Here is a 25770-nt window from a genome sequence, read left to right as displayed (position 1 = left end):
TAGGCTATCTTCTGTCATCACTAAAATAAACAGTTGAAGAGTCGGAACTCAATGTTTCAACAAGGGTCACGTTGTTTGGACATGGCTGCTGCGGATGGACCGAGAAAACGTCGACATGCACACTTTGAGAGACATCTTGCTGAGAATATTCACTGTGTTTTGTGTTAACCTCTGACAGCTTTATCTCACCTGGTTATCTGCTTTCCTTGTTAGCAGTCTAATGGTATGCTGGTGGGTTGGCCCTCTGCCTTGGAAGAAAAGGCCAAAAGTATGCAAAGAGCAGCCAGGAGGTCAGGGTGAAAAGCGATTGAAGACGCTGAGGGAGGAGCTGATGAGGGTAAAAGCTACAGTGTCTTTAATAGTCATATTTGCACCATTTTCTGACTGACAGACAGACAGACAGATAGACAGACAGCCTGCCTACTGCTTGTTACAAAGTCCCATTTTCCTTCAAAAGTGAAACGAAATTCATAAAGCAGAAGAATGTTGTGTACTTGCCTTCTTTTTTTGTGGTGGGTTGTGGCTGTGAGGAGACGTACTACTCTCCGGGTAGCCGCCGCCATAATAGAGTTCAGTGTACGGCGGCGACGCACAGTCAGAGCTTGCGTCCCCAAATAGCCCGTGGCCACTCAAGGAATTATGTAATGACTCTCCAGGGGAGAAGCCTCCTTCAGATAGAGAGAAGCGTCCGTCAGCGGCCACAGTGTTTCCCAAGTTTGCATTGAGGGGGGAGCAAGTGTAGATGAGGTTGAACTCTGTCCTGAAAGCCTGTTTCCGAGTTAGGAGGGTTCGCTCCGACGTCGAACTCGACACCGGCTTGAAGGAACTCATTCGATCTGGGCAATCGTTTCTCAAAGAAGCTCCGGGAATGAAAAAATCGTCGGCGGCTCCGGCCGAGTGAGAGCACAGCGAAAGATCCGGGAGCTGCGTCCGAGGGTTATCCGAGTCTCTCTGAAGACGAGCAAGTACGGAAAAACGACAACATACGTATGTATATGGTAAAGTAACATTGATACCAAAAAATGAGCTTTAGACAAATGGAGCTACCTCCGGGGAGACGGACTCTGGCCGGTCGACAGGCGATGCCTCGGGGGACGAGATATTCTAGAAGGGCAGAGGAGGCTGTTAGATACTTGCCGGCGTCAAACGTACAACCCAAATATTGACAACCTTGGCATAAATATGGCAAGTATTGAAAACTCCTTTCATCATCGTTTAGCATCAGACGAGATGAATTTTTAGCAGACAGCTGTACCGAGCGTCTTTACGTCTATCGGCGCGAACGGCATTGCATCTGGCGACAAGCGAGTCCATCTTACTACTTGGCTTACTTCGAATTGGAGCGGTGTGTTGCAGCGGCTGACGGAAAGCGAGGTCATCGGCGAATACGCCAGGCCGTTGGATAACGAGGAGCCGCAGGGGTGGCGAAGATGCGGAGGTAGCGCATCGTCCTCAGGAAGGGGCGGCGTGATGGGCGATAGCGGGCGAAGCTCAGAGGATAGCTGCGACATCTCCGTCGTATACTTGGCGTGGCGCTTCTTCAAAGGTGCATTGGATTCTAGGATAGAAAATTGGGAGTAGTCTCAGGCACGCGCGCGCACACACACGCACACAGTTTGCTGTGACCATGAATATGTATACCGCTGGAAAAGGGATTGGGGGTGGATCTTCCACTGGTGCTTTGTTGGGAGGAGGTGGACTCTGTGCCGTCCGCCACGCTGGCTAAACAGCTCTCGTCTTCCACCTGCTTGATCCATCTCTGCATCAATATACAAGCACTTACGTTCATTCAATATATACGATCCAATGAACATTTCCCAGCCTGAGCTCAGCCTGTCCCACGGTGGGCCCAAGACCTTTTTAAAGCAGCCATAGGTGCCGTCCATCTGAAGCGGACGGGGCCGGCGTCTCTCGGGATTAAAAGGCGAGCCAAAGCGAATGTAGTGTCTGGGAGCGGTGCAGATGACTGAGTGGGAGAGGCCCGGCAACATGTTGAGGGTAGTGGCCAGCACGGTCGGATCCGTGGTTATCCGCAGCGGCCGCTCAACGGTCACTTCTTGCTGGATCTTCTCCCCTCCAGGAATCTTTTCATTCAACCATTCCGTCACCAGGTACTGAAACAACAATCATCAACTAGAAATGCAGGATCACAAAGATCTCAAAACTTAATCTGCTTTCACCCCATACGTACATACGTACGTACGTACGTACATACATATACATCTCTCTATCTTTCTATATCTCTATCTCTATGTATGTATGTGTACACACACACGCAGACACAGTATATTGACTGACGAAGCACAACTGTCCAAGCCATGTATATTTGAATGCAAGTTCTAGCAAACAAAACAAAATCACAAGGTAAACATCAAAAGTCTGATCCCGCCTAACCTTTTTGGTCTTGGGGTAGCGTAAGTTGCCTCTGTTGATGCAGTTAAGAGCCTGGCCATCTTCATCTAAGAGTTGTCCGGCGGCCATCCCGCCGCTCTCTCTTTGGCCCAACTCCAAACCATAGGGGCCGTGAAAAGCGTCCTCGTCTAGACCGCCGTTTTGCTCGGGCAAAGGAGCTGCTACGGCGGCAGCGGCAGCCTGCTGGGCTAGCGCTTGGCGTTGCCGCCTGGCACGTTGGGTCGAGCTGGAGCGGTACCGAGACATTCGGCTTTTGGGACGAGGCTTAGCAGAGCGTGCCGCTTTAGGAGGGGCGACGGGAGCGGGCAGATTTGCTAAGGAGCATTTCCCTTCAATCGTTTCCTATGAAAAACATAATGAAATATGGCTATAGAAAAGATTTCAGATTTTTCTTTTTTTTCTTTCTAATACCGGTACTACTGACTGTGACATAGGTAGCGCGTCGCGTGCTAACGCCCACTCCTGCGTTATGGGCGACGGGGGCGGCTCTCGTTCCCTCTTCTGTTTCGACACCGTCTTCCTTTACATCTGCTCCCGTCTTCCTTCGTCTCTTTTCGAGAGTATTCGCCGTCTTAAATCAGAGACAAGTTGAACAAAACATTTGGAATCAAACACAAAAATGATGGCATCATCAAAACGGCAGCTACTGAACCTTGATTTTACACGCTTTGGTCACGGACCCCAAAGACCGTGCAAAGCCAAATAACTAGCAGGTAAATCTTAGCACTAGTTCTTCAGTTTCCATGACAATTCATCATTTGATAAGAAGACGTCGGCCATCGTTAAAGGCTTCTTTATAACTTCTGTTAATAGTCCCCCGCGACCCTAAATTCTTTCCCCTTCCAAGACTTTGGAAAGAACGCGCTTTGGGGGTGAGCGCAATTCCAAAGTTGTGGACCCCAAAGTCCGCGTAAAATCGAGGTCCGGCTGTAATGTGACGACAGGTCAATACAAACTTTTTTATTGCCGATGACAATTCCATTTTCATCCACCTCTCTTTCCTCAGCCTCTTGCATCTTCATTTCATCCAACAGTCCCTAATTGCAGATAATGATTCATGTTTACAGGTAAGGTTTTGCAAAGCAGTGATTAGAACCTGGAATCCCCCCCCCTTTGGAGCTAAACTGCTTTGTTATTGATACGCTGAAATGTATGGGCTCCATACCTCTGCATCGCTGTTTCTTTGCACTTCTTTGGCCTCTTGGTGGTGGCGGTGGTCGCTAATGGGGAATACCTGGAGTTCTCTTCTGCGGGCCTTTCTCTGCCGTGTCTCGGCACCGAGCAAAGGAGAGGGCGGCGCTACCACCGTCGCTAAGCTCTCCCCTGGGCTCACGTTATGTTTCTGCACAGGGCAATTCTGGTTTCCCTTATGGCAAGCGCAGTCCACTTTGTAATTGCTGACGGATGGACGGATATCAGAACAAACGGTCGGGTTAATTGGAGCACATGCCGATAAAAGGCGCTAAATAAGCACACAGCATCTATGCAATCAAGAAATACTAGGTTATGAAGTGTGAAAGAAAAAGACAAAAACAAAACAAAATCCATTCTGCAAAGCGGTACTGACCAGCTGTTGAACTCGTAATCAAATCCGATGGTGACCTCGGCATCTTTTGTAATCGCACCGATGGCATAGATACACAGATGGATCATACCCCCGGCAATCACGTGGCGCACCTGACAAAGGAGTCCATATGTTATTCACCCAGACGTGGAAAATGGCTGCGGAGAACTCACCTCTGCGTTGGGTGTGCAGGACCTTCGAATGAAGCGTGCATCATTTCCAAAGGTCCTTGCATCCACACACATCTCCACGCCATTGAATTTGGAGTAAAACAGTACAAAAGGGTAGGGCCTGTAAGATGGACAGACACACAGCAAAATGGGACATGGCCCGTGTTGTGCAAGGTACTTGTGGAAAAGAAGTCCACTCACTTTGCCCCTATCACAATGCAAATACAGGTGTTTGAGTATAGTGTATCTAAGGAATGAATCAAATGCACTTTTCAAGTGTCTTCACTTTAAAGCCATGTCCTTTGCGTTGTTCGGCAAAGAAAGAAAAGGACTTTGTACTTACTTTGTAAAAAATTGCCCATTGACCTCAAACTGTTGCTTGAGCATGACCTTCCCCCGATACTCGATAATAAGGACATCGGGGTCGAGGTTTTTGGCGGCACGAAGGATCTTCCTGTGTTTCTGCACACGCGTGACACGTCCCAACTGCAGCTGTGAGCGAAAAAGCAACATTTCAAGACATGCATTTTACAAGATGTAAGGTTGCCGTAAACATTATTTTGCTCCTAGATGGATCACCCACCCCTGTCTGTCTGTCTGTCTGCCTGTCTGTCTGTCTGCCTGCCTGTCTCTTTCTCCGTCTGTGGCTCCCAAAGCCCCATGCACCCGAGCGAGCCTTTCTCCCTCTCAATGGTAGGTAACGCACGCATTCAGAATCCCGCCCACTTCCTACGGCAATCTATTCAAGAAGGATGGCCGGGGCAACCTGCATCTGTGAGCCCAGCACAGTGTGATTACAGGCCAGCTGGGTGCGGTCGATGGTATCGGCGAGGGAGGCGCTGGACGGAAGACCGACGGGTCGGCTTTCCGCGCTTCCGACGGCGCGGCGAAGCCGGAGCAGCGTTTGGACGTCGGCGCTGTACTGGTTGGCTAAAGCCTCCTCGTATTGCTCCGTCCACTTGCGGATTCTACTCTCCCATCCCTCGGCCGTGATCCCGTCCAGCGCGCTGGCCTCCGTGATGGAGTTCTTGACAAAGGAAAAGATGCATGAGTCAAAGCGCATTTGCTACGTCCACGTAATGGACGGATGCGGGTGCGTACCTTCATCCTCATAGACTTGCGAGAACCCTCTCGAAAAGCCTGAGGAAGGAACACACGGCGTGAAAAAGGAGTCCTTTTTGAAAAGATGCGGCAACTAGTACTAGCGTGACATACTTTGACTTTCTTGCCCTTTGGTGTGGCACTGGCTTTTTCTGCACTCTTTTTCCTCTTTTTGGATTTACTTCTTTTGACCCTGTTGACAGTCAGTTTGATGCTGGTGGGTGTATGCTGGGTGGCAGTGTAAGAGACGGTGGAAGGTGATACTTCTTCATCGCCGCTTTCGGTGCCACTGCTCTCTGCGGCTACCGAGAAAGCGCAAGTCCGTTGTCGGTCTCTGATCGTCCCTTTTCGTGAACAGATGGAAAGTCAAATACCTGAGACCGTTTCCGTTTTCCTGTGCTGGCCATCCGTCGCTTTCCTTCCATCGAGTCCCCTGCGACGAGAGCACCACCAAAACAACATGATGGAAAATGAAGAGTTCACAACATCCAGTGGCGACGTATAAGTCAATAAATGTAGCTTCGACCGATACATTTGCCAAAACAAACGTGTTCTAAAATGACATCGGTAACGTGTATTTGCATGTTTACAAATATACTATATACCCTACACAATTCATTTCATGGGAGACATTTGCAGCAAGTTCGACATGACCTGTCTCGCAACTTTTGGAGGCTAGCGTGTATACTGTACGGAGGCTTTCGCCAACAGTAGAATCATTTGGATGGCCATATATGTCGTCGGGCTTTTTTTTTTTCTTAACCCTTTTTCGCTGGGTTACAGACAGGGCACATTGTCCGTGGCTCACCTGTAGTGGTCACATTTAATAAACAAGCCGTCCGACATGAGAGCGCAGTGACACCAGTCGGCCGACGCCCCGTCCTCCTCCGAGGAGCTGTCGCTGTCTGCCGAGTTGTCCTCCGTCGTTTGGCTAGAACGGGAACCGCGGACGGCGCCGTTGAGATCCGTTCGCCCGACCGTGGTTTGAGAGGGCGGGGAAGCGGGCGGTGTGGGAGGCGGGGGGGCACCATAGTTGTGATCCTGACAACACACAACGGGAGACTGTTGTTTTTTTTAAACAACAGTTGTTCGGGCAAAAGAGGGAAAAATGAGGGCAAAAACAGACAAAAGTACATCACACAAGATGAATACCTTCACACGTCAAAGGCAATCGTCGCAAAAAATACATGCGCATATCGTGACAATGACTAAAAATGCTCCGTGACGGAGATTAAAGGCAAACGCAGTGGCAGGGAGTGATAAATGTTAGGTCAACCGTGAAATAAAACAAATGAAGAAAAAGAAAAAAACTCGAGCGTTGCCTTTTGGCACCTTTTTCCAACCACGGTCTCAGATTTGGAGGTGCTCATTTTCCTCAAAGGCGCTTCACACTCAGCTACCGACCGACTGAGTTGGAAATGAAGTTGGAAACGCTTGAAGAAAATACAGTATCGCAGCATCTGCAAATACCGAGGCCGCCACCGACCCGGCCTCGCCACCGACCCGGCCGGACTCCCTCGATGCCTGCCCGTTTCCAAAAAGGTTCTATCTGTAACAGCGGACCAAACTCTGCCATCACCGACTGGTGTGCCCACATCTAGGAGTAGGAACGCATGTAGATTGGCACCCTGGAGGACCCTGCCCACAGCGTAGAGTCGCTCCACTGTTCCACAGCCGGGAAGAAAAGCACAGCGCCCCTTCCCAATCTGAGATTCTACCTCCCGACGGAGCCTCGGCTTCTTCCATCCATCCATCCATCCATCCATCCATCCATCGGTCATCCATCCATCAGTCATCCATCCATCAGTCATCCATCCATCAGTCATCCATCCATCCATCCATCCATCCATCCATCCATCCATCACCCCTGAATAAAGCTTACAAGGGAGGGGAGGCTGAAGAAGGTGATTTGTACACGTTGAAGCAGACCTAGTAGGAATGTGCATGTGATATTTGGTGGCGCTTGCTGATCATTTTGACCGCCATTTACTTGTTAGAGCTCCACGAGCAGACAGGCAGGCAGGTAGACACACGCCAGCTAGCTCCCGTGTCTCGTCAAGGCACAATTAGCTTTCGACAGCTAAAGAGACAAGATTAGCAGAACAATTTCAGCCTTTCGGCAGACAGACGTGGGGCTCCGCGTCACAGACGCCCGCCGTCGAGACAAGCAAAAAGCTCCATCCGTGCCCACCAGCGCCCGCCCACGTTAGCCACCGCCGCTGAGGCAGCCAGGCAGGAGCACCTTGTTCGCTGGACCTCCTGGCCGTGTCAGCCGTCCGTGTAGCCAAGAATCTCCCTCCGTCCACGCAGCCGTCGCAGGAGATGCGGTGGCGTCGCGCTGCCAGTCAGCACCGGAGGTCTGCTTATCAAAATTTCAAAGTTGGACTTGGAAAGAGCAGCAGACTTCCCGCAACGGGGACGAGCGTTCAGCCCGGCGCGGTGCGGCGGCCGGCCTGGCCCGCTTAAAACGCCTCATTTTCAGATAGACGGCCAAGGGACTTGCCAGGAAATGAAACGGATAAACGAGGGAGAATTGAAAGCAACCCTTCCTTCTGAATTTCAATGGATTAAATAAGGACCCAATTTCAGCATACAAAACCTTGCCCAAAACTTCTTGTTTGCGTATTCAGATGTTGAAGCAAAGATGTTCATGTCAATTTTGGAGTCCTTTATTTGATGTATTCACAAGGATTTGGAATGGACAAATTGCCATCAAAGCCTCCAGTGATTTTTTATTTTTTTTTGCACGCAACATGTGGATGAACGTGGAAAGTGGAAAAGCAGTAGAAGGTGGGGAAATGGAAGCCTAAAACAAGGGAGCCATCCTGGAGAATCACAGACCAACGACTGAGCCTCGGCACAGTAGATTGAGAGATTTGGAGCAAAGGGAAAGATGGCGCTGCAGTTGAAAAGAGCCAAGTCCAACAACCAAAAAGTGCTGCATGGAATAGACCTTGGCAAAAGTCAATGTGAGCTTTCCGGCCGCAGCCCCTGAAATGCAAATTCTGATGCATTTTGCTATTTGAGATCACTCGGTGCGATGACTTTTGTGCCGTACTTGCACAAAACCTCAACTAAGGAAAGAGTCATTTGTACTCACAGCATACGGTAGTCCGCAACACCCATGACTTTGGGCACTTCCACAAGTGTGGTTGTTGAAGTTTTTCTCGTTCACGGCGGGACTTGCTTCAACAGATTCAGGGCTGAAAATGTTCAAAATCAATGTTAAGTATAACCCGCATTAACATGGCAGTAAAGAGAATGGGATATACAGTCTTGCCTGATTTTTTTCATTTGACCTAAAAGTCTCACGTGTGGTGTTGGGGTGCCTTTTTTTTTTTTTTTTTGCCAGCGTTAACGCATTGCAAACTTACTCTAATCCAGCAGCCATTTCTGTGTAAGACGTTTCAGGTGTGGTGACTCCTAGAGTGATTACTATGCTCATGACGTCCGTCCGGCACAGCGACACTCGGGTGGTTGGGGAAGGGGGGAGGAAGGGGAAGGCTACAGCGAGGGCTAGCGGCACAGGATGGAGGAGGAAGGAGAAGGACAAATTAAAGGGCCCCGACTACAGTGAGCAACCACTCCAGTGTTGGGGAGCCGCCGCTGAGCCGTAGCCCTCGGCTGACACTCATGGAGGGTGGGGGGGGACCTGTGGACACACAAGAGGGGGAGGCACTTGTTACGCAGAGCCATGGACTCACAATTCAAGAGATGTCTCTCATTTAAGACAGCAACATATTCCAATCTAGAAGATAGAAACTTGAGGGTCTCCGAGTCAGCGGTCAGCAGCGCAGCACACTAAAGCCGAATAGTAAGAACATATCAGCAGACAAATGCGCACCCCTAGTGCCGAGCCCTCGGATTCTCTCAGAGCGGAGACTAAGCAACTTTATGGTTCAGGTTGGGATATGAACGGTGACAAAACCTAGAAGGCTGGCCTGGGAAGCGACAAAGTAGAATAGAGCATGCGTACAACACAAATCAATTTGAAAAGAGCTGGATTTGGCCAATTTAAAAATAGGACAATCGGTATGACGTGCAGGAGCCCTCCGCCGGCCGCAAACATTTGCTCAAGTGTCCCCGTTTTTCACAAATGCAAGGTGGCGGCAATCCCAAACAGAGAGAGCACTAGCACCGCACGTTCCAATTCTATCCCACCACTCAATGCACGTTCCAATTCTATCCCACCACTCAATCACCTGAAGTATATATACGTCGACGAAAAGATGTCTTTGGTAGCCATTTGATTTGAGAAGCATGTTCGTAAACGTTTGCTTTCGGCGGCAATAGTTGCACTTGAGCAAAGCGGAGGCACCAACAGAATACGAGCTCCCCTCTAAAATACGAGCAGTTTCTCAAGGCACTGGGCTGGGGGTTGCTAAGGTGGGGGAGGGAACAGCAAGTCACCAACCAAGCGGATCGGTTCCGTCGATTGCCCGCACGCAGGGGGTACCAAAAAAGAAAGAAAAAAAAAAAACATCAACAACAGCCGAGCTTTGAGTCGGATTCACACGCTCGGGCGAGGTTAGGAATGTAGCCATAGATGTACGTTATGAAAACACAGAAAACGGGCCTAAATATGTATCGTAGAAATCTCAATAATGTCCACAAAGGTTTGCTAGAATGACGAATGTCAATTTTTTTTTCGGGGGGCTAACGTGAGCTACAAAAGCAGTTGGTCACTTTTTGGTAGCTAACACAAGCCACATCCATGTCCCGAGTCGAATTCACACGCCCGAGGGAAGTTACAAACGTCGCCAAACACACAAGTTATCAAAAGAGCGCAAACGGGCAAAAACATGAATGGTAAAATAATAACAATAATGTCTTTTAATCACCCAACTGCTTCTCTCTCGAAAAGTATTTTTGGAGCCAAAGTAAACTCCAAGAGCAGCTGGTCGGTCGCTCTTGCTAACACAAGCCACATAGATGCTTGCTAGCTGGCTAGCTAGCTAGCTAACTAACTAACTAACTAACTGCATCGAGGATATTTGAGGAAAACGCGACTGGGCCATTCTAGCGTTGCTATCATAACGATGAGACAAAATAATCGAACAAATTGTAAAAATATAAATCTTACAATTTGATTGCAACTCTTAGTATTTGACATAACTCATGGCATAAGTTGAATTTTGGTGAACTGACCACGGGCTTTTGGCACTTTCCGAAATTAATTAACTAACAATAGTGGGAGTCGGTTCTCATGCTTGCTGAATAAAAACTCCCAACTAACATGGTATACTTTAACACATACATTTTGTGTGCGTGTGTATAAATAAATAAATACATACATACATACATACATACATACATACATACATACATACATACATACATACATACATACATACATACATACATACATACATACATACACACACACACGCGCGCGCGCACACGTACATAACAAACCCAGTACCCTTGTTGGTGGACTCATGTTTGGGAGACATTCAGGTCGCACAATCATGAAATAGTACAGACAGCGGACGCTATCCAACTACCTGTGATAACTTGAGTGGGTGGTAAATAATTAGCTTGCTATGTTAGCTTCTTACGACTGGATCATTTTGCAACAATGTCACTGTCTCACACAACTGATGATAATGTTACCGTTAACTAGCATCAGAATCAGTCACTGACCTAAAGATGCATGATAAAGTTGCACAAACGAGGCAAATTCCTTGGAGTAGCCCAACATCAAATCCAATCATAGCAGTAGGCCCGTCCGTCGGCCGCGGTGTCTCCTGTCTCCCTATGCCTTCCAAAGTATCGCCCAGCAGCGGACAGAAACAAACTTCTCCACGTCTCCCACAAAAAAAAAAAAAGTGAAATCCTTGGCTCTTTACAAATGCACTGCATTCGTGGAGTGTATCCGATAAATTACTGGCGAACGAATTTCTTTAAAAGTGCAGCCTTATCTGCAATTGCTCATTTTATTGAGGTACTCCTGTCTATGTTATTGAGCTCTTATTCGGCCTCGGCTCTTCACATTCGAGAAGACCGCCCCCCCTTGCTCGCCGGCATCCACGGCAGGCAGGCGGGCAGGCAGGCGGGCGGGCTCAGGCAGCAGGGAGGCAGCAGGCACGCAGGCAGCAGGCAGGCAGGCAGCAGGCAGGCAGGCAGGCAGGCAGCAGGCAGCAGGCAGCAGGCAGCAGGCAGCCAGGCCCATGCAAGCGAAACGGACGTGCAACTACGCCATGGGGTTTCCGTGGCGACCGTGCAGGGGCTCGATAGGGTGGCGCTTACGAAGATGTTTACGGGGAGAGATTTGTGTCAAAAAAAATTCCGCGATTTGACCTTTACCTGTGTGCGTGCACGCGCGTTTTATTCACTCACAAAGAAATGTACAAAACTCGAGAACATAAATGGCGTGTGAAAGTTGAGAGGCAGAATTAAAACTTGTGGAGTGACATTGAATGGCCTCTTTCAAAGACTGCCAATGAGCTGAACATGTTGAACAGTTCAAATCGGTCAACGAACGTCGAAACTACACCAAAAAGTAATGTCATTTTTATATGCGTTTTGTAATGCAGAAAATGTAGAATTTTTGCTAACTTTGGCAATTGGTGGGCATAAATTCAAAGTTAAAACTGTAGGAATTTACATTTCGGTGATTTACATGGGCGCTAACCACAAGTTGAGGCAAGGTGGAACTGACCACCAGTTCATGAGGTGGCTTTATACAGGAGGTCAACAAAAGTCACGTCAAAACATTCACAACAAATGCAGAGACCAGCAGATTTGAGCTTCCCTACCAACAAAACGGTTTACATTGACACAATTTGGTATTTCAAACAAACAAACAAACACTGCGTGTGAAATCAGTCCCGTTACGCAATTTATTGAGGGCAAAATAAATAGTGACAGTTTTCATGTCAAACCAAAATATGACACGTCACGGACGACCGGCGACCTTTGTGGGCAAAGGCTTAGTAAATAGGTTACCAAGAAAAGAACCGATATGAGGCAGTAGCCGCCAGTTATCTGTCGCGATACTGCAATGGACAGCATCCTCTTGTGAAATGATTTTCAGCAGGATGTGAAATTGTGGGGGAATGAAAAAAAACAATTTGAATTCATCTTTCTCGGCTGACTCTGGTATCAGGAACGGGCGCAATTGGTTTTCCACCGTGGACCTCAGCTCTTGTGCTTGCAGCTGGCAACAAAACAGGGCGCGGGCATAATCTGCTTGCTCTTCCTCGCTTATTTGGTCCCAAAGGTCGTGAAAAAGAGCCAATTTGTTAAGTGTTCCCCCAGCCAATGGCAAAAAGGCTTGCTGAAAACACACGTGGATGTCCGGCAGTAAAGTATACCAAGAAAGGTCATTGAAGGTGCTGAACATAGCGCTGGCACTCAGGGTGACGGGGACGGGCAAGCGGGGCTTCAATCGAAGCTCCACCACGGGAGACAATCTCTCTGGAAAAAGACAGGGCACGGTCAAGTCGCAGAGTTGTTCGTAATGACTGCCCCTGAAGTTGAAGTGCAGGTGGAGGCTGAAGACCTGATCCAAGCAGGAAAGCTTGGACACGCTATGATTGAGCTGGTACTTCAAGGTAAGGTGCGACTGCTTCAATCCGGCCCTGTATGCGTCCAGTCGCGAGCGGCAGCCCTCCGTCTCACCGGGGCTCGGCTGATTTTCCACCCTCGGCTCAGGATCTTTGGACTCCGCCAGCCTAAAGACGGCTTCGTCCGTCCGGTGAACAGTTAGCATGCTAGTCAGTCTCTCGGTGTCTGCCACGACGCAGGAAAGCGAGTGTTTATTCGGTCCTTCCTCGCTCAAACCCCGCGTCGTAATCCCAGCCAATTTCTCTTTGGAGAGAGTCGTCAGAAGGCTGTAGTATAGTCGGGCGTGATCTCCAATGTCTGCGTCGCCGTAGTAACAGATGAGATGTTGCAGGACGTCGGCCAGAGAGGGAAGTAACGCGTCCAGGCCGGGATGCGCCATCAAGCGCCGGCAAATCCGCAGCACAGCGTTTCCCAGACGCCAGTCGGCGGTCGTACACACCCGAGGCAAAACGGTGACGTCGGCAAGTAGTCGCAGCGTGCTCAGCTGCGAGATTTGACCTTCCTCTGCTACTCGCGCCAGCACCTTCAAGTGCCAACGCAGGTCGGCCAAGGTGAATCGAGCGGGCGGCGCCTCAACGATAACGCGCTGCAGGGCTCCGCAGAGTTTCGCCGACCAACCGCGTTCGGGGAAGGAGTCACGAGTCCGGTCGGCCAAGTTGAGAACGTGTAGAGCCAGGTCGCTTCGATGGCCGTAAAGTGTGCACAGTTGCTCTGCGAGAGCGCTGGCGAATTTTTCCACGTGGCAAAAAGAGACAAGAAAAAGGAAAAGTGCCCTGAAAAAGGGCACCGCCATCTTTGGACCGTGTCCTCGAGTCACAATGTCGAGCAGCGAGCGGAGGTGTTGGTAGAGAAAGACCAGAGCGGCGCCTTCCTCTCCGCCGTCTCTTTCGCCCTCCTCCTGGTGTAGCAGCAAGAGCAGATTGAAGCGGGCCAGCATAGTAGCATCGTCGTGGAGTACGGCGGGCCAGAGCGGACACGCCAATTGGGGCGTTAGCAGCACGGGCAGACTTTCCAGACCCATTCCGCAGCCAATTGGCCTGTTCTCAGGGAAATGCAGCAGACAGTCCAGAAAGAAAAGTTTCTCTGCTTTACTGAGCAGAGGATGCTGGGAGAGAAGCACTAAGCGTCGAAGGACAAAAGCTTCGTCGTCAGTGCTGAACAGGCTGTCCGTGTACGTGGACTTCATCAGAAGAGTAACGTGAAGAAGACAAACCTGGGGGGGGGGGGGAAATATATATATTTTTTTACAATGGATAGAAAAGTATCATCCGTTCAAATACCAGAGGCTAAGATATCTCACTGTCGGCCGCTGCTCGGGCCCTAACTCTAAATCTAGAAAGGCACCTCCCTCACAGCCCTGGCACCATTATGTTGAAAATGCGTCACCTCTCTGGCAAGGACGGATTCCGTCGAGCTATAGTCAACTAAAATCTCTGCACTGTGAGGAGGACGTGATAAGCAGTGTGCCGCCCTGCTAGAAAACAATTCAATCGGCGACTTTAGCGGCAAAGACCACTAACCTCGCCGGTTCCGAGCAGACGCAGAAGCTGAGCTCGAAATATGGACGGTCGAACGACAGGCACCATGGCGACGACCTGCACCAGTCTGTGGAGAACCTCCGCTTGACACGGTGGAGTCAAAAGGAAAGAATTCTCTAGAGTGGTCGACAGGAGCGTGCGCAAATCCTTGCAGTCTTGCCCAGTCTGAAGAGTAGGCATTGTTCCCATCGCGAGGGAGGAGAAGGCGGCCGCGTCTTTATCCGTCGGACCGCATTTGTGCTCGGCCTCCCGCTCGTTCTCCCCCAACAGTAATTTTAGATCGTCATTCCCTGAGCCAGGATCCACGGCAAGCTGGTAAACAGCATTTGTCAACACCAAAGTATTTAGTCTCGCGTACGGCTGATGAAGTCTTGAGCTTTCTTTGCTCCAAAGCTCCCCTATGAGCTCCAGGCGCTGGGACAGAAGGCCGGGGCGGCACATCTCCAGCTCTCTAAGGCATTCGCACGCTACGCCTCGCAAAAGAAGAGCACCGTCACCATGCGAGTCGGATGTGTCCTGCGCTATCTGAAGGAGCAGATCCAGGAAGTCCAGGCAGACGTGGACTTTGTTGCTCACACAAGAGCTACAAATGAGGACCGAAGTCAGAGTGACGAGGAGGCAGCTGCGAAATTGAACGCACGGAAGCGGACAGTGGGCAAACACCGACAGGAGCTCCAGGACTGTCTCCTCGCCGGCAGAGAGCGTGGGACACAGGAGTGCCGGTTGCTCGCATAGTGGGGACAGCAGATAGACCTGAGAAGAGCGAGATGTCATTACCGTACATGGGAGGGGGAAAAAAAACAACAACACTGATTTAGCACACGGGTGACACACCATTTTTTTGGCCAGTTTCATCGGGCCTTTTCAACAAGATATTTTTGCCTGCTTTCGATATTTCATAACTTTCTCAAATCTTAAACATCTAAACACCATTTCCCAACTCTATTGTGACATTTTCTTCATTTCCTTGACAACCTTCTACTATGGTCGATCGATCGATCGCACGCACGCTCGCGACAATTTTGGGACAAAGGTCGCACCCAAGCAGGGACGAGTGTACAATACCCGGACAGGCCCGATCATACTTCAAAATATATAGCTGTTTTTACAAAATGCAGCGCACTTTGTTTGCAAGACTTTATTCGGAAAGAGATGGCCCCAAAGTTGAGTCATGACGACCATCACGAGACAAATGAGAAGCGCTAAAGGATATAAAGATAAAGAAGGTATCAGGATCATTCACTGCATGGAATCATACCTTGACACCGTTGGAAACTTTGTCATTGCGGAGCTCGTGGAGCAACTCCGCCAGAAAAATATCCGCCGATTTGGACGAGACAAATCGGGAGGGACAACGGAAAAAGTCTGAAATTGTCGCCTTCCAGTTTACCGCCATTGGTGTTAGGCTTGAAAATCCTCTGCACACTTCAAATGGTTCAATATTGTCGTGGCGTCATGTCCTTCGAGACAGCAGCAACCACTACTGCGGTCCTGTCCAGATACTCGCATTACACCCTCCGCCCGCTAACAAAGTGCACAGTTCGTCATCGATTTGACGCCGTGTTAGCCAATATACATATAAATAAATAAACTTGGGTCAAGCAGTAATAAAGTGAAACCACGGGCTATGTGTCCCCTTGAGCACTACTCGCAGCCTCTGGGCCATGAGCAAAAGGTTGCTAATTTACGGCAACTATGATGGGACAAAATATGTACGTTTGACTGCTTTTAAAAATGTCGGTTACTTTTGTAAAAATGGTAATGTACAATGTAATATGGGATAATTCGATGTCGACACTTCAAAAGGCTTTTTTTTTAGGCTCAAAATCAGTTTATCGAACGTTGCCAGTATCCCACTATTTTTGATCAAATTCGCAACGAATTGTGGCTAACGCACTTCAACTGGGAGTCCATCGCTTGTGTTCCAATTCGCAGGCTGTGTCCTCAGAAGGCTGTTGTTCCGGTCTCTTTTCAGACCACATTACGTCATTTCCGGACGATGTCACGTGACCCACGAACTGGATGCTATTGCCACCCCGCTGAAAATGGCCATGTTTACACAAATTATTGCAAGCCTGGCTAATGTTTCTGCTATTGTTCTATATTTCATCGTTCGACATTGCTAATAGTGAACTTACAACTTAAACTTAGAATTTGAGCTGGCTAAATGAACTGATTTGCTCAATGTCACGCATGCTACGATCTCAAAGAGTGGAAAGCTCGCGACATCACTCGTGATGACAACATTCAATTGGTCCGTCATATGAAATAAGTACAAAACATTTTTGTAAAAAAACCCCCACTGTATTTTCATTTGTTGAGAAAATGCCATTACAACTCCTCCTTGCCATTATGAGAGCCTGGGGTCTTGTGATCCATTTTGCCGGCATTTTTTTGGTTCAACTCCTCTACTTTTGTTTTGAGTGTGTCTTGTCCATCTATGTCAACAGGTTGAATTCCATCTTTCTTGACCTTAACTGTTGTTTCCGTTTGCACGGGATCCGTTTCAACTTGCTCCCTGTCTGGAGCTTCTCGTCGATTTGCTTTTGCCCGCTCGGTCTCTCTGGCTAATTCTGTCAGCATTGGCCCTTTTGAGTCAAAGCCTGGCATCAAAGCGCTAGCAAACGTCTCAAACATATGCTGAGCTTGAATTCTTTCCTACAAAGCAAAGGGAGATATGACACGAATGAGTTTACGCTTGTAGTATATGTTCAAAAGGGAGGTATACCTTGTCCTCGTGAGCCGGATCCAAGGTGAACCACAGTGCCACAGCACACCTCTGTCCCTTTGTGACAGCCCTCACGCCATGCGGGTTTTCCTTTCCCGCTCCGAATCCAACGACGCGGCCACACAGCGGGCGGACTACCGCCTAGACGAATCACAAAGGAGTGACGACCGGATCAGAGTACGACGAGCCTTCGGTTGAAAATGTCCATTTGAGCGAGCGCGAGTGAATACGTACCGTGACGGATTTGGCATCTAATTCGGTGAAAATAAAATCGCCTCCTTCAAAGTCATCGTTGAGGTAAAGTATCGCGCTGTGGAAATAAGACACACACGATTGGTAAACACGAGCCGACGCAGGCGATTCGGAGCGTCTCCCGCGAGTCACCTGAAATCTCGATGTGTGTACGCGGGCGGTTCCTTGAAGCACTCGTTGAGCTCCGAAACCAGCAGACAGTTGTCAACGTGAACGGAGTGGCTCAGATTGTCGTTACGCGTTTCTTGCTTTCCTGAACGACAACAAGAAGAGATGTTCTCCTACGTACGTGATGGTCATCGTCGATTTGTTTCTCGGAACCGCTGTCCCATTATTACCACGATGTCTGAAGCAAAAATCATGTCTCCACATATAGATAGATGGACCGAGACGCAAATGACTTACCCTCAATCGCGGATCGACACACCAGATGTGAATAGGAGAAGTAGAGCGGGGAAGCCAAGCCAAAGTAGGACTCCAAAACCATCCTCACTTTTTCGCTAACATCGGAGAACAGACGGACGGCCTTGAGCGAAACCTTTCCTTCTTGGGCCAGCTATTGGCATAGGGAGGGAATTCAAAGTGAGCCAAGTGAGAATATTTTCCCCTCAATCAACGCTTGTGATGTGTGGTTTTGTGTTGAGAAACCTTCAGAGCCTTGAGAATTGTGACTCCCTGAAATGTTTCCCCGGCGGAGTGGGGGGAAGGCTGTCCCCGGTAGCCATCGCCTTTGAGGGCAGCTGCCTAGAAATGAGACCAAAAAAACCCCACAAACGACTTGAAATGATGACTTGGCAGGCAAGCGCATCATGTACGCAAAGGTATCAAATCAAATCAGGGTAGCATCTTTCTCATGAGTTTGGAGATGAATCCCACAGATCTGAGGCAAGTATATGACACCCTTTGAGTTTTGGGGGGATACAAGTTGAAATGAACAGTGTGCATTGCACAACACGGTATTGAGAATGGTTCAATTGATTCGAAAAGAATGTTGAGATTCACCTCAAAAGTCATCGTCAAAGCTCAGCGCTCTGTCGTGAAAACAAACAAAAAGCATTACCGAGTAGCTCGAAAGGGCCATCGCGGCCCTGGCCACATTGGAATTAGACCCCAAAATAAAGTACAACACATCAGATTAAAAATCACTCACATTAGAGAGACGATGCAACTCGGTGCACTCGTCATCGGCGATGACCCCGTCGAGCAAGACCCGTTGAGAGCCGTTCAACTGCACGGATGTCATGCTCACTTTAATGTTGTCATAAATCGGACTTCCACCTGAAGTCAAGTTTACGATTCAATCACGTTGTACATCAGCGAGTTAGTACGTATATGACGGAATGCAACGGTCACCTTCTTGCGCTACGACCATGTTTGCCAAGTCTGTCGAGTCCTTCTTCTTTTCCTCGACCAGAGTTTCAATCTCCTTCATCAGGTTTCCTATTTCCTCTGTAATCCTCGCTGCTGTCTCTCTGTCAGACCTGAGACGCAGACAACGAATGGATATTGATAGTCTCAAGACAACTCTCAATCCAAAAATGTCATTTGACCACACAGTATAGATTCTCGATTGGAAATCAAATGGATAAAAAAAATGTGTGTGCTTACTTCTGTTTGTCTTTCAGCTTTCTAGGCATGATATTTTCGGGAGTCCAGGTGTCCTTAATAAAATCCAAAAATAAAAATGGAATGAATGAGTCAATCAATCAATCAATCAATCAATCAACCAATCAAGCAATCAAGCAATCAATCAATCAATCAATCAATCAATCAATCAATCAATCAATCAATCAAGCAATCAATCAGTCAATCAATCACGGTCCATTTAGATTGCAAATAAACTGCAAATACTCACGGGATCAACAAATGTCCTTCCGAACGCTTCGTATCCAAAGTACATCAATTCTTTCTCCAGCAGGGAACGCTGAACGAACTGCTTCACAATCTGATGGTTTCAGAAAAATATTCGGTTAAACTTCAATTGTTGAAAAGGCCCGAGCGAGCGAGCGAGCGAGGTCAGCCAGCCTTCCGGTGACTCTGCTGAGGAATGCAAAGAACATGACACGCATACAGTTACTAAAGTTCTGCTCATTTATTGACCAAAGTGCTTGACACATTCAAAGTTGGCTGATGCTTACACACCTGCTCGTCGTAATCAACCTGAAAGTTATCGCTCATCCCAATCAGCCGGGCGGGCCTAGCATCATCGCTTGTGCTCTATACATATTGGTGATGATGGATTTATTTCTGATCATCTGAAGGATTTTCACGGAACAACGAACGACCCTTAACTCGTTCCTGTTGTAGCGCTATTTTTAAAATGGAGAGCAATTTACCTGTCTCTCTGGTATCAACTTGTCCGATCCCAGAACGGCTGAATAATAATCCCGATTCTGTTTCATCACTTCATCATCAGGGTGGAAGAGCAAGTAGGTCTTTGCACACTCGATGGCCAGCTCATAGTTTTCACCTGAACGCAAGAATATCAGACAGGTCGCCAAATGTTGCGCGCAACAACCCACAACGTCTACATCAGGAAATGACATCATTCCCCTCGCCCCGTCGTCAATGAGAACCGGCGGTCGGCCTGCTTCGGTGATGACCCCCGTGCCTTTTCCTTACTGCGCAAGTCTACTTTAATGACAATGTAATGGGTAAATTGCATTCCGGACCTGTCCCGTTCTGTGGATGTGCCGCGATTGACATATTCCGGTGAGCTCGGAAGCGGCCGGACAGACGGCCACGACCGGATTAGTCACAGCAAAACGACTACCCACCGTTGTAGTAGGAAAACTGCAGGTAGTTGAAGTGGGAGGGAAGAAAATCCTCCAAGGGCTCGTCACTCCTGGCAGCATTAATGGCCAGCTCCACGGAACAGCGCTGCTTGCAATTCAGCACCTGGATGTAATGGTCTGACACAAAGATGAAAGAAAGTCTACCGACGGCCGGGTCTCCGTCCGTACGTAAGGACGCTTTACCTGTCATCGTCTGATAGAGGTCAGCGTCGTACTCCATGTAATTATAGCCGTCATAGTTGTAGCTTCCCTCACAAAGCGCTCTGCACTCTTCATTAGCAGTGAAGTACTCATTTACAGCCACCTCAAAGTGTTTGGCTGCCAGGCTGAAGTAGTTGTCACTGTAATAGCTCTTCCCCATCAAGAAGTTGGCCTGAACAAAATCATACAAACGTGATTACGACTTTTCGCCAAAAATCCAGCCCAGAGGAGATCCGGTACCGATTCACGGAATAACGCAACAAACGGTTTGAAAACAAGTCTGCTTCACGTTTGCTCTTTAAGGTCAGACAGATCAAAGCATGCGAGAGGATTCCTCCACGGCACATCTTTGCAGCACGTGCCGTTATTATGATGACAACATTTTGGGGATAGAGTTCAAACCATGTTCGGCCTGGCTTCCAGATCTTTGAAGTCCTCTTGCCGCACTCCCGACATGGTGCCGTAGTAGTCCAGGTTCTGCCTCATCTCCACGTGATCTTGGTTTGCTTGAAAGAACGTGCTGGCTGCTGCCACTGCCTTGTCCAGTTTATTGATCTAAAAAAGACAAAAGGGATGCAGTGAAAGTCCAACTGCTAGTGCTAAGAATTCACTGGCTCAGTAAGATTTGTTCTTAAAACTGCCTGAAGATGTAGTCCAAATCATAGAAGCATTTTTTTATTTGGGGATACTGAGGACCCACACTGAGGCCGAGTAGCCGGTTGAGGTGGCGGCTTGGACATCCATCCGCCTTGGATGCTTCCGGGACGGACGTCTGCCTCCCTGGTGCGACGTCGCACCAGGCGGAGACTCACCCAAGAGCCTAGGTTTCCGTTATAGCGATCGTTCATTCAGTCAGTATTCATTAAGGTTGCTGCCAAAAAGATCAAGTTCAAAGAACCGTTTGGAGTGGCAACAGGCTGTGTGAATGAAGCAGAAGTGCAAGTAATGCAGGAGATTTTGAATGACTCTGGTGAGTCAGCTTAAATTTTGATTCCACTGTTTTTGAAGAACGCACCTGGCCAAATTTTTTTGCTGATGGGCTTTTTTTCTTTCTTTTGAATTTCATTGACTTGACTGACAAAAATGTGGATTTCAAATCTTCTCCTTTTGGTATATTCAACCGATTCCTCCACTCTGTGACGTGGCATCGTGGTGAAGAATGAGGCTATACGCGGTGACCACTTAACTTGGCTTTGCTTCGACATACGACACATACAAAGACACAAATCTTAGTTTGACCAGACTCAATTGCGATTGCAGCCACCGCAGGACTTCTGTACCTTGAAATATGCGACTTGTAAATAATTGTAAGGAGTCCTCCTCTTAAACTCCAACTCCACCTCTTTACCGACCAGATGCAAAGTTGGTTGACCAAGTTTCTCCATTTGGCAAGAATTCACACAGTCTGCGCGTCTCAGAATTTTCCAGAAGAAAGCCAAGTCCTCCACAGATCCAGCCCCGAGTATGGAAATTCCTAAACCGGTGGTGGGATCTTCGAAAGCGGTCTGGTTGGCGCATCCGAGTCGGCAATCCGCCTTTACCTTGCGGACTGTAGCTCTGTTCCTGAGAGCCTTCTCCATGTTCAGGATGACCGAGAGCCAGTCCCCGTTATAATAGGCTTCTACCGCCGTGTCGAAAAGCAGATCATAGGGCTCCAAAACAAAATGAGTGCTCAAATAAGAAGTCGACGTGTGTGATGGCAAAACCAGGCAAATGACTGTAAGTGCAAAAGTCAGCTCCATACTTCTCAAATCTCGTGCGCACGCTTATTTGATTTGTGCTAAAGATTGGACGCGAGCTCCTGGCGTGTGAAAACGAACAAACAAACGGACAAACAGACAGACAGAAAAGCTATCGTTATGGGAGTCGAAGCATGCGAGAGGGTTGAAGAGATCTTTCAGGCAATGGGGTTGGCTTTCGGATCAGCCCCACCTCTTCACTAAAAGACCATTCGGCACGTTGTTGGGTTTTGTTTTGTTGTGTTTTTTTGAACGATTTTGAGTTTTGGGGCCTCTAATCCATAAAATTCCCATAAATGAGTGAACAATTAGAATGTAACAATCCTTTAATCGTAAATATTCAAAAGAAAAAAGAAACAAGCCTGTCGCCATGGAAACGATGGCCAGCTTCACGGCGTTCGCGTGTCACGACGTCACGTGGCATCGAGTCGCTCCGGAAATGACGTTACGAAGGCTGAAAACCGGCCGAAAAACCTGCCTTCCGAGGACGCCGCCTGCGAATTTGGATACAGCTTGTGACCTTTGTCCTTACTCAGTTAAGGAACTTAAGTAACGCTCTTCTTTATGCTGGCCGCCCCCCAAAACAACCTGGTTACTTAACTGAGCCAATTCGACCAACTACTTGCGCAAAGGACATTTCAATCAAGGCCGGCCAACTTCGAAAACAATGGACGGAACTGTCAAGATCCCAACGCAGCTCGACAAAACAACGAAAGGTAAAGAAACAGGTCCGCAGGTTACTTTTCCCTCTGGACCCTTGTCACACGTTGACAGCAGTTTCTGCTTATGCCATTGGACATATTGGTTAATGCGTTGTCCATTCAGATGACCGTATATCCACAGCCTAGTGAATGCATGCCTACGTACCTCACGCGAAAGCATTTGAATGGAGACATCGCTATTATTCTCTGTGTTATTATTATTATTCAACCAGTGACTCTGGTTGAGAGCAGCACCTCTCCTGGTGGACTGGAACTTGTCAGCTCTTACCAGACCACAAGAATGGGGGACAGTATGGATCTTGTTGCTTTAGCAACACAGCTGCAGAAGGTTTGACACTTTGCATGTGATCAAATTGATCATTTGAGAGTGAGGTTTTTTTTTTTGTGCTCTTTTCTCTCAGGGGGACGAATTTATAAAAGCCAATGCTTGCAACAAACTGTCTGTGATTGCTGACCAGATCAGATATCTACAAGAACGGGCAAGAAAGGTGAGTGCACCAAAGAATTGGTCCATGAGTCCTCTACTAACATGGCGCGTAAGACGGCTTTTATTTCAATTTATTTTATTTGTATGGCGTCGGCATGGCCCTGTAAAACGGGCTGCATTTGTGAAATATTTTTGTAAATACATTTCCATCACTTTATTCATTTTAGAAATATTTTGAATTTGACATTGCAGAAATTGTGTAAAAATACATTCAGATTGAGTAAACGGTTTGGACTGTAACGTGCCACGCTCCGGAAAGGGGCAGGGAAAGCCTACATTGCACAGAGGCCTCGAGCCGCGGTACATTGTTTTCTGTGAGCAGATGAATGGGAAGAAAGGCGTAAGTCAATCTTGTACTTTTAAATGGAACCTGAATACTTTCTCAAGGCACTGTAAACTATGATCTAGGAAAAAAATTCTAATTGGTCCAATCAGTTCATCACGTAGCTCTACTTAGAATCCTATAGGTCAAAAAGGAGTTTCCTTTGTTTGACACATTTCAAAAGATGATTATTGACAACTGTATAAATAAATGTATGTCCATGTCTAGGTCTTAGAAGCAGCAAAAAGAGATGCTGAGCTCCACCATGCTGCCTGCAACCTGGTGAAAAAACCAGGCAACATGTATTACCTGTATAGGCGACCATCTGGGCAAGAATATTTTTCCATCATTTCTCCTGCGGTAGGTCATGTTTTTATGTTATTACATTCATTTTTGTTGTGGTGCGCAAGAATTCCTCCAAAGACAATCAAAACAAAAAACTGGCCTGTTGATGTGGATGGGTAGGAACATGTCTATTTCTAGCATGAATGGATCATTTTCAGATAGTCAAAGTAGAACTTGATAGTTTCCAGTAATATCTATGGCACACAAAATTTGCCCCGGCACCTCGCTTGTTCACTGTGCAATTAATGATTCTTTGAAATACTCTCTGCTCTACAGGAATGGGGCCCAAGTTGTCCTCATCAGTTTGTGGGTGCATTCAAACTTCAACATGACATGTCCTGGACTCCCGAGGGCGATGTGCAGGAAAGAGACACGGAGATAGCCATCATGGACAAGTTACTTAGCCAACAGACCATTTTAGCACCTGGCGTGGAACCTAATTTCAAGGGCCTCTCGAATTAGAGCTGAATAATCATGAATATTCATCCAAAAATGATACCATTCTGTCACTTGTACCAGATCAGAAACCAGCGAAGTCGCTGCAAATACAGTATTTAATGACATGTTCCCAATCTGATCGTTTCAGTTGACTGACGCAGGCAGAGCGTGTTCTTGTTGCGAGCTGTTGACACATTCAAACTTGTCCGTAATGAGCGCAATTAAATGGCAGCGCCGGCACGCATCATCTGGATTTTCTCCGAGGTCTGGAAGAAGAGTGCTTCGGCCTACTCGCGCAGCTGGAGCACAGCTGCACAGAGGCGTCTAAGTGGGACTTTGAAACAAAGCGCCAGCGGAAGCCAAACCTGGCACGGGCTAACGCGAGCCCGGCCTGTCCCGAGGAAAAGCCGAGGAGTTTGTATTGCCGACACAAATCGACAAACTGCTAGAGCAGCAAAAGGATACCTCTGTGACAAATTGACGCCAGCAAAGGTTTTGTCACAGAAAGAAAGAATGAATGAATGAACGAAGGAATGAACGAATGAATTCTTGATGTCCACGACTGCCAGCGGGGAAGAACGAGCGACCCGGTCAAAGAGTGCTAAAAGGACTGACATTTAGTAAGGTACTACAAGGATAGCAGGACAAAGGAAGACTAGGAGCAGAAGGAGGCCAATGCCTGAGCGGGGAGAGGGGGGTTGGGGGGGGGGGGGGGGGGGAGACATCCATCCATCATTCATCCCCGCACTCTCGCCCAAAGCAGCTGCACACTAAAACCACTTTGACGAAAGAAAGTAAACAGGTACTCCTGTGGCACCGCCGCTATTACTCGCACCCAATTCACGCAAATAATTGCTCAATACAATCAACTCCAAGTAAATACTTACAATTCACTCACAGGAACCAGAAAAGAACACTTTTCAGACCTTCAACAATAGCAACAATTGAATAACACCAACGACTGCAAAGAAAATAGCAATTATTCACCTTCACAGATTCAACTTTTATTTGAGACACAGCCCTTGAACATAACACAAAACTGACTATAATAATGAGCATTTAAATCCTAACAGACAAAATGGCAGAAGCCTTTATCCGTAGCCTCAACCTCAATCCTAGTACTACTAGAACCACGACGCATTTTTTTATAATATACAATGTAGCAAAAACAACCAAGATAGTGAATTCCAATCTAGACAAGTCAGGACTGAGGAGGTCACGGAAGCACTACAAATAAATTGGAATACAATCTACCGTTTATAGAAACCTAACTGCCCAGTCAAACGATAGAAAATCAAACCAAAGCGTCATGATAATCAGTGGATATGCAATCTAATAAATGCTTGCAAAAAGAAAAAAAAACAAACTCTTTGGAGGCATGTTTAGC

The 25770-nt window shown here is 47.8% G+C and overlaps 4 protein-coding genes across 10 annotated transcripts; 1 reads left to right on the top strand and 3 right to left on the bottom strand.

The window, feature by feature from the left end:
- Positions 1 to 332: 332 nt before the first annotated feature.
- On the bottom strand, positions 333 to 11265 carry setd5 (SET domain containing 5). Of its 5 annotated transcripts, none has more exons than XM_085923701.1 (21): positions 10891 to 11265; positions 8622 to 8899; positions 8348 to 8450; positions 7490 to 7606; positions 6056 to 6288; positions 5622 to 5680; positions 5362 to 5543; positions 5248 to 5286; positions 4913 to 5173; positions 4490 to 4638; positions 4150 to 4267; positions 3980 to 4089; positions 3578 to 3809; positions 3369 to 3449; positions 2837 to 2983; positions 2395 to 2754; positions 1857 to 2114; positions 1642 to 1759; positions 1332 to 1558; positions 1048 to 1104; positions 333 to 951 (listed from the first exon to the last, which is right to left on the bottom strand). In XM_085923701.1, exons 2-21 carry the CDS (start codon positions 8690 to 8692, stop codon positions 469 to 471), a joined length of 3405 nt encoding a protein of 1134 aa, XP_085779827.1. In that variant the 5' UTR covers positions 8693 to 8899; positions 10891 to 11265; the 3' UTR covers positions 333 to 468. The 5 variants fall into 5 exon arrangements, with proteins under 5 accessions (XP_085779827.1, XP_085779824.1, XP_085779825.1 ...); XM_085923698.1 differs by having other exon boundaries at positions 5362 to 5549; positions 10891 to 11264; XM_085923699.1 differs by lacking the exon at positions 10891 to 11265 and adding an exon at positions 10089 to 10214 and having other exon boundaries at positions 5362 to 5549.
- A 285-nt stretch (positions 11266 to 11550) lies between these two features.
- On the bottom strand, positions 11551 to 16398 carry ap5b1 (adaptor related protein complex 5 subunit beta 1). Its single transcript, XM_085923929.1, has 3 exons — positions 15613 to 16398; positions 14337 to 15107; positions 11551 to 14029 (listed from the first exon to the last, which is right to left on the bottom strand). Exons 1-3 carry the CDS (start codon positions 15748 to 15750, stop codon positions 12146 to 12148), a joined length of 2793 nt encoding a protein of 930 aa, XP_085780055.1. The 5' UTR covers positions 15751 to 16398; the 3' UTR covers positions 11551 to 12145.
- Positions 16399 to 16603: 205 nt separating this feature from the next.
- On the bottom strand, positions 16604 to 22270 carry p3h1 (prolyl 3-hydroxylase 1). Of its 2 annotated transcripts, none has more exons than XM_085923930.1 (15): positions 21611 to 22270; positions 20733 to 20885; positions 20313 to 20502; positions 20112 to 20246; positions 19671 to 19804; positions 19190 to 19279; positions 18943 to 19007; positions 18688 to 18815; positions 18485 to 18612; positions 17983 to 18078; positions 17740 to 17890; positions 17467 to 17587; positions 17317 to 17392; positions 17083 to 17223; positions 16604 to 17012 (listed from the first exon to the last, which is right to left on the bottom strand). In XM_085923930.1, exons 1-15 carry the CDS (start codon positions 22070 to 22072, stop codon positions 16686 to 16688), a joined length of 2397 nt encoding a protein of 798 aa, XP_085780056.1. In that variant the 5' UTR covers positions 22073 to 22270; the 3' UTR covers positions 16604 to 16685. The 2 variants fall into 2 exon arrangements, with proteins under 2 accessions (XP_085780056.1, XP_085780057.1); XM_085923931.1 differs by having other exon boundaries at positions 18943 to 18995; positions 21611 to 22267.
- c11h1orf50 (chromosome 11 C1orf50 homolog) lies at positions 21537 to 24512 on the top strand. Of its 2 annotated transcripts, none has more exons than XM_085923932.1 (5): positions 21537 to 22797; positions 23004 to 23119; positions 23193 to 23279; positions 23829 to 23960; positions 24222 to 24512. In XM_085923932.1, the coding sequence occupies exons 1-5, from the start codon at positions 22737 to 22739 to the stop codon at positions 24405 to 24407; spliced, it is 582 nt and encodes a 193-aa protein (XP_085780058.1). In that variant the 5' UTR covers positions 21537 to 22736; the 3' UTR covers positions 24408 to 24512. The 2 variants fall into 2 exon arrangements, with proteins under 2 accessions (XP_085780058.1, XP_085780060.1); XM_085923934.1 differs by having other exon boundaries at positions 21549 to 22785.
- Positions 24513 to 25770: the final 1258 nt, after the last annotated feature.

The sequence above is a fragment of the Syngnathus leptorhynchus genome, chromosome 11 (genome assembly GCF_054491065.1).
Source record: "Syngnathus leptorhynchus isolate UIUO chromosome 11, UIUO_Slep, whole genome shotgun sequence".
NCBI lineage: Eukaryota > Metazoa > Chordata > Actinopteri > Syngnathiformes > Syngnathidae > Syngnathus > Syngnathus leptorhynchus.
This window is presented reverse-complemented; position numbering and strand designations above follow the sequence as displayed.

Bases quoted from the DNA above. Each gene is read 5' to 3' on its own strand.
- setd5 (XM_085923698.1), bottom strand. From the start codon at position 8,692: ATGAGCATAGTAATCACTCTAGGAGTCACCACACCTGAAACGTCTTAC. The intron at 5,174-5,247 runs GTACGCACCCGC...TCCTTTGTCAAG, and splicing joins GCAAGTCTATGAGGATGAAG to AACTCCATCACGGAGGCCAG. The intron at 3,450-3,577 runs GTATGGAGCCCA...ATCTGCAATTAG, and splicing joins AAAGAAACAGCGATGCAGAG to GGACTGTTGGATGAAATGAA.
- ap5b1 (XM_085923929.1), bottom strand. From the start codon at position 15,750: ATGGCGGTAAACTGGAAGGCGACAATTTCAGACTTTTTCCGTTGTCCC. The intron at 15,108-15,612 runs GTATGATTCCAT...CGCTCTTCTCAG, and splicing joins AAGTTTCCAACGGTGTCAAG to GTCTATCTGCTGTCCCCACT. The intron at 14,030-14,336 runs GTTAGTGGTCTT...CCCCCCCCCCAG, and splicing joins GTCTGCTCGGAACCGGCGAG to GTTTGTCTTCTTCACGTTAC.
- p3h1 (XM_085923930.1), bottom strand. From the start codon at position 22,072: ATGGAGCTGACTTTTGCACTTACAGTCATTTGCCTGGTTTTGCCATCA. The intron at 18,613-18,687 runs GTGACCGTTGCA...ACTTGACTTCAG, and splicing joins CATGGTCGTAGCGCAAGAAG to GTGGAAGTCCGATTTATGAC. The intron at 17,588-17,739 runs GTAAGTCATTTG...GTTGTCGTTCAG, and splicing joins GTGTCGATCCGCGATTGAGG to GAAAGCAAGAAACGCGTAAC.
- c11h1orf50 (XM_085923932.1), top strand. From the start codon at position 22,737: ATGGACGGAACTGTCAAGATCCCAACGCAGCTCGACAAAACAACGAAA. The intron at 23,120-23,192 runs GTTTGACACTTT...CTTTTCTCTCAG, and splicing joins TAGCAACACAGCTGCAGAAG to GGGGACGAATTTATAAAAGC. The intron at 23,961-24,221 runs GTAGGTCATGTT...TCTGCTCTACAG, and splicing joins TTTCCATCATTTCTCCTGCG to GAATGGGGCCCAAGTTGTCC.